At 40.4% G+C, this 6,937-nt stretch overlaps 1 protein-coding gene across 1 annotated transcript; it reads right to left on the bottom strand.

Moving 5' to 3' along the window:
* Positions 1–2,455: 2,455 nt before the first annotated feature.
* Positions 2,456–4,449, bottom strand: LOC138887989 (uncharacterized). The gene is made up of 4 exons (XM_070169783.1): positions 4,350–4,449; positions 3,428–3,627; positions 3,172–3,289; positions 2,456–3,027 (listed from the first exon to the last, which is right to left on the bottom strand). Exons 1-4 carry the CDS (start codon positions 4,447–4,449, stop codon positions 2,456–2,458), a joined length of 990 nt encoding a protein of 329 aa, XP_070025884.1.
* Positions 4,450–6,937: the final 2,488 nt, after the last annotated feature.

Raw genomic sequence — 6,937 nt, 5'->3', positions numbered from 1 at the left:
ATTTCCAAGAATTAACGCGTGAGAGTACCCCTTTTTGTTTAAATCTGAAAACAATGAAAAAGGGTTGGGGATTTTACCTTCAAGAACGGAGATGAAGACAATTGCTTGAAATTTCCCGGCCCAAGTGACTTTGAAAAAATCAAATTGATGGAGACAAGACTTTCTCTCTCAAGAATCCTCTCTTCCCTCTCTCTAGTTTTGTTTAGAAAGTAGGTTAAAATAAGGGGCTGGGGTGTGTTATTGAAAAAGGGGTCGGGTTTAAAATTTAAAAAATTGGAGCCCGGGTTAGGTATGCGATCGCAGAGTGAAAATGCGGTCCGCAGAATGGATCGCAAAAGTGCTCCCAAAATCATGAACACACTGCCTGGGTATGCGACAGAAATGCGGTCCGCGTAGTCATTCTGCGTTCGCATAATGCACCGCAGAACTACCCCTCACAAAAATCCCAAGGGAAATATGCGACGACTATGCGGTCCGCATATCGGTTATGCGATCGCATATCAGGTCGTAGATTTAACCTCCAATTCGACCAACACACTGACTCACTTTGCGGCGATTATGCGGTCCGCATACTTGATATGCGACCTCTTTCTCGACCGCAGAATCGCATTTTCTGGAAAACAATATTTCTTTACTTTTTATAGCATAGATTAGTACAAAAGGTCCGAGCTACCGGGTTTTAAGTACAAATTTTCACGGGGTCTTACATAGTTAATGTCCCATTACCCGACAATTAACTAATTGCCCGCATAATTAAGAATTATCTCAAATTACTTAAAATTCTACTTATTTTTAATATACTTTATATATCATTCTATCATGGGCATATGGTACCTTGTATGGTACTAGTCCATAAATATCGTGTATTATCGCTCGAACCATATTTTGTCCCAAATCGGCAACCTTCAACGAAACTCGTTTTCTTTAATTTGTATTCCCTTTATCCTTCATGACACTTACTTATCGCTTGTTATAAATAGCATAAATACATTAACCTCAAGATAATCTTATCCCTAAGTCTACGTCGATTAACTGAAGATGAAACTTTAATTTACGAAACATGAGATGTAAGATACTTCCCCCCTTAGAAACATTCGTCCTCAAATGTTCAACTACTCGAGATCTATATAAATTTGGCAGAGTTGCCTTTGTAACAACACTACTACCAACTCTTGATGTAGAAACTCAATAATTCAACGCCACATAGAACCACAGTCGCCAATAACGACAATGGCCTCACACGACCAATGATAATAACTAACACAAGAATCCATACACGTACTTTAAGGTTATGATGTCTCATTCGGACCCTTCTTTGGAGGGGGAAATAAGTAGGAATATCTAGACTTCATGTCCTCCTCAGCCTCCCAAGTCATTTCTTCCACATTGTTGTTTCTCCACAGTGCTTTCACCGAAGCTGCGTCTTTAGTTCTCAATCTCCGAACCTGTCTGTATAATATGGAAATGGGAGTTTCTTCATTTGATAGCTGCTCTGTGAACTGAACGTCATCAACCGACACGATTCTGGAAGGATCTATGATACATTTACTGAGCATAGACACATGAAAGACTGGATGTACAGACTCCAAGTCCAAAGGCAAGTCTAACTCATATGCTACCCGGCCTACCTTGCGTATGATCCTATATGGTCCAATGTACCGAGGGCTATGTTTTCCTTTCTTACCAAATCTCATAGCACCTTTCATCGGTGATACCTTTAGGAATACCCAGTCGTCAACCTGAAACTCCAAGTCTCGCCATCGATTATCCGCATAAGACTTCTGACGGCTTTGAGCTGCTAATAGCCTTCCCTGTATAAGCTTAATTTTCTCAATTGCCTATTGTACCAATTCTGGTCCTACTAACGTAGTTTCCCCATAATCGAACCACCTTATAGGTGACCTACACTTCCATCCGTAAAGAGCTTCATATGGAGCCATCTGAATACTTGAATGATAGCTATTATTATATGAGAACTCAATAAGAGGCAGATGATCATCCCAACTACCCTTGAAGTCTATCACACAAGCCCTTAACATATCTTTAAGTGTCTGAGTAGTACGCTCAGCATGTCCGTCTGTCTGGGGATGAAATGTTGTACTAAGACTTACTTGAGTCCCTAATCCTTTTTGGAAGGACCTCTAGAAGTTAGCTATAAATTGAGCTCCTCTATTCGAGATAATAGATACATGGACACCATGCAGTTGTACTATCTTCTTAATATAAAACCTTGCATAATCCTCTACGGAATATGTAGTACTAATGGGTAGAAAATGGGCTGACTTGGTAAGCTATCAACAATCACCCATATCGAATCAAACTTACGTTGGGTACGAGGTAAGCCTACGATGAAATCCATATTGATTACTTCCCATTTCCAAGTTGGAATCTCCATAGGCTACAATAATCCCCCGGTTTTTTGATGCTCAATCTTCACCTACTGACAGTTAGGACACTAAGCAACAAACTCCGCTATATCCTTTTCCATTTCGTTCCACCAATATACTTCTCTTATATCATGATACATCTTTGTCGCTCCTGGATGAATAGAATAAAGAGAATAGTGAGTTTCTCCCATAACCTGCCGCCGTAACCTTGCAACATTAGGGACACATAATCGTCCTCGATATCTGAGGTCCCCATCTTCTGTAATCTCAAATGGTGTCTTTTCTTTCTGAGGGGTGGTATACCTATAATGAACTAACATATGACCTTCATATTGGCGTTCTTTCACTTCAGTTACTAAAGAGGTTGTTGCCATATCCTGAATAGTTCCAATGTCACCTGAGTCCAGTAACCGAACTCCAAGACTATCTAGCTGATGAATCTCATGGGCTATTCCCCTCTTTTTTGGTTGTATATATGACAGGCTACTCGTAGATCTACTACTGAGAGTGTCGGCTACTACGTTCGCCATCCACGTATGGTATAAAATATCAACGTCATAGTCTTTAAGTAGCTCCAACCTTCTCCTTTGACGTATATTCAAGTCCTTTTTTTTGAATACATACTGGAGGCTTTTATGGTCTGTATAAATATCAATATTAATACCATACAAGTAGTGCCTCCATATCTTTAGTGCATGAATCACCGTGGCTAACTCTAAATCGTAGGTCGGGTAGTTCTTCTCATGCTTTCTTAGTTGTCTAGAAGCATAAGCTACAACCTTACCATGCTGCATCAGCACACAACCCAATCCAACGCTTGAAGCATCACAATAGATAACATAACCATCGGTCTCTTCTGGGAGTGTTAGAACTGGTGCTGAAGTTAATCGGTCCTTCAATGCCTGGAAACTCAGTTCGTAAGCATTAGTCCATTAAAAGTTTGATCCCTTCTGAGTTAACTTTGTCAAAGGTGCTGAAAAGGAAGAAAATCACTCTACAAATCTCCTGTAATAGCCTGCCAAACCGAGAAAGCTACGAACCTCCGTCGGTGTTGTGGGTCTAGGCCAAGTCTTTACAGCCTCAATCTTTTGCGTATCCACCCGGATGCCTTCACCCGAAATGATATGCCTAAGGAAAAATACATAGTTCAACCAGAATTCACATTTAGAGAATTTTGCATACAACTTCCCTTTTTGTAGAACTCTTAGCACAGTAGGCAGATGATCTGCATGCTCAGCCACTAAATGAGAGTATACCAATATATCATCGATAAATACAATTACGAACAGATCTAAAAAGGGTCTGAACACAGTATCATCAAATTCATGAATACTACTGGGGAATTGGTCAAACCGAACGACATAACACGAAGCTCAGAGTGCCTATATCTAGTCCTGAATGTTGTCTTCGGAATATCATCCTCCTTAACCCTTACCTAATGTTACCCAAACCTCAAGTCTATCTTTAAAAAACACTTGGCACCTTGCAACGGATCAAATAAATCATCAATCCTCTAGAGCGGATACTTATTCTTGATCGTCACCTTATTCAACTGTCTATAATCAATACACATCCGTAAGGAACCATCTTTCTTCCTCACAAATAAGACAGGTGCTCCCCACAGTGATGTACTAGGTCTGATAAAGCCTTTTTCAAGCAAATCTTTTAGTTGTTCTTTCAACTCTTTCAGCTCTGCGGGGGCCATTCTATATGGAGGAATAGATATTGCATGAGTATCTGGTAGTAGGTCAATAGCAAACTCAATTTCTCGCTCTGGCAGAAGACCTAGAAGCTCATCGGGAAAAACACCAGGAAACTCATTAACCACAGGGATGGACTAAATGGTTGGTGACTCTAATTCTACATCCTGAACCTGAACTAAGTGATAAATACAGCCCTTTTTGATCATCTTCCTTGCCTTGAGATAGGAAATAAATCCTCCTCTTGGTGACGCCGTATTACCTTTCCACTCCAAAACAGGCTCCTCTAAAAATTGAAATTGGACTATCTTTGATCTATAATCAACATTGGCATGACAAGAAGCTAACCAATCCATACCCATTATAACATAAAATTCTACCATATCTAACTCGATAAGGTCCGCTATGGTAGATCGACCATGAACTACTATTATACAATCTCTATATACTCGCTTAGCTATCATTGAGTCCCCAACAGGTGTAGCCACCTCAAAAGGTTGAACCAATTTAGGTTTTATTTCAAACTTACTAGCGACCAACAAAGTAACATATGATATGGTGGAACCTAGATCAATCAGTGCATATACATCATATAAGAAGACTAATAATATACCTGTAACAACATTAGGTGATGACTCATGATCCTGTCATCCTGCTAACGCATAAATGTGGTTTTGAGGACCGCTCGAGCTAGATGTTTTGCCTCTGCCTCTACTACAACTCATTGGTGCTTGTGAACCTTGCCCAAGTGGCGCACTGATGATGATGAACCATCTATAGATCCCACTGACTGAGCTATGCTTTTATCACTTCACCTCGCGTCGGAAAATCCCTCATAACGTGGCACAGTAACCACACGTATAACAAACACCCAATCCCATACGACACTACCCGGCAAGCTGCTTACCACACTGAGCACATCATGGCAAGGGCGGCCTTATCTGACTTGACCCAACCCTATACTGAGAACCTAAGGCCCTATAATTATGACTAGGCCCTAAATATGTGGAACGATCAAATCTCTTACTGCCAAACTGAGGGGGCGCTAGCCGATGGCTGGGCTAGATACCTCAGGTACTGTTACCTCTAACCACCTTGAAACTCACCAGATGGACCTGAAGACCTCGCTCTCTTATTTTGGGCCCTATCATGCTCACGATCGGCCCTCTATTTCTGCTTATGCTCCTCTACACTCTGAGCATATGCCTGTATAAGAAAAATATCCATGTTTGGCTGAAGTGAGACCGACATACAATTGTTAAGAAAGTGCAGCTCTAATACAGTTACGACCGAAACCGATGGGCCGCAATGGGCACCTGATACCTTACTCAACTGAGTACCTAGGTAACATATGTTTCGTTTCATACTATCATAGGTAAATGAGGCAGAGAGGTTTTCATAAGATAAGTACAATAAAATATAGAGAAATACTCGACATTGGACGATCGAACATGTAATCCAAACTTATACATAGGAAGTACGAGCCTATAAGGCCAAAATAACCACTCGTATACTAAACATAGGCTGACAAAGTCACGCCCTGAACTTGGGGACGAGACCGGCACCTAGTGCCTCACCTATCCTCGCGTACCAACTTGTAACTAAGGAATTATGAACATGTGATGTCATACTTTGGCCATGGTCCACATTGCAAGACAACTGCGAATTATTGCAGCTGACAACCAACCAAATATACATAAAGGGCCTACAAGCCCAACATATTGCACTAACTGATAGGATATGTCTACAAGCCTCTACTGGTAAATATACTATGATCGGAACAACTCCCCAACCTACTCATACCATATATACATATATACACAAGCTGTACATAAAGCTCTAGACCCGGCAACTCCGAAAGGCATGGAGCTTACTGATCAAGCTGAACTCGGGAAAAACTTAATGAGGAGGTCTACCTACCTGTCTCTCTGAACCTGCATGCATGAAATGCATCGCTCCCAGAAAAGGGACGTCAGTACGAAATAATGTACCGAGTATGAAAGGCAATATACTAAAAGTTGAAACTGAACTGATATAATAACTGCAAGTAACTAGAAGTCAAAGATAATCTAAAGATATGCTTACTTGCTGATACTGACTCAACTCTCTCAATATAGTAAGTAAAATAACTGTCCGGCCCTATAAGGCTCGGTATATATATATATAACTGTTCTGTCGTAGTAGGCTCGGTCATAGGCGCTCGGCCATACTAGGCTCTATATCTCGACCAACTGGGCTTGCTCATAAGCGCTCGGCCACGGTAGGCTTGGTATATATCTTACCATCTGATCAGAGGTTGCCCATCGATTATAGCTCGATGGTAATGAAAATAATTTAATATTGTATATATAAATTCTCTGCCCTCTTGACTGGAATAAGAAAATACTTAACTGAATATGAAGTCCCGGTAAGGAGAATATTGTAACTTACAAAACTAGGAAAATATAAGCAATTTGCGAGACTAGCAAAATATACGTAAATTCCGGAATATGAATTTTTCTTTATGCCTCATTATCAAACTTGTGTAATGACGAGATCATACCAAAATGAAAGAAGAGCTTAGTCTTAACATACCTGGAGTAAGAAAAAATCCGTATGATGTTCTTGAGAATGATTGCACAACATTCCCTTAGAATTGCAAAATCCCGCTGTTATTATGTAGTGCAATTTTGTATGAATTTCTTTACCAATCTCAGAATTGTCGTTGCTTATCTTCGTATGAAATCTGATATGAATTTCAAAATCCTCTCCAAATGGAATTTGATGCCAAATGAGCATAATGTTAAAGATGACGCATATATAGGCATGCCTTCAACGTTTTTGAGGGCTAAATAGATAGGCCATGTGTCT

This window comes from Nicotiana sylvestris, chromosome 3, assembly GCF_000393655.2.
Source record: "Nicotiana sylvestris chromosome 3, ASM39365v2, whole genome shotgun sequence".
In the NCBI taxonomy this organism is placed as follows: domain Eukaryota; kingdom Viridiplantae; phylum Streptophyta; class Magnoliopsida; order Solanales; family Solanaceae; genus Nicotiana; species Nicotiana sylvestris.
This window is presented reverse-complemented; position numbering and strand designations above follow the sequence as displayed.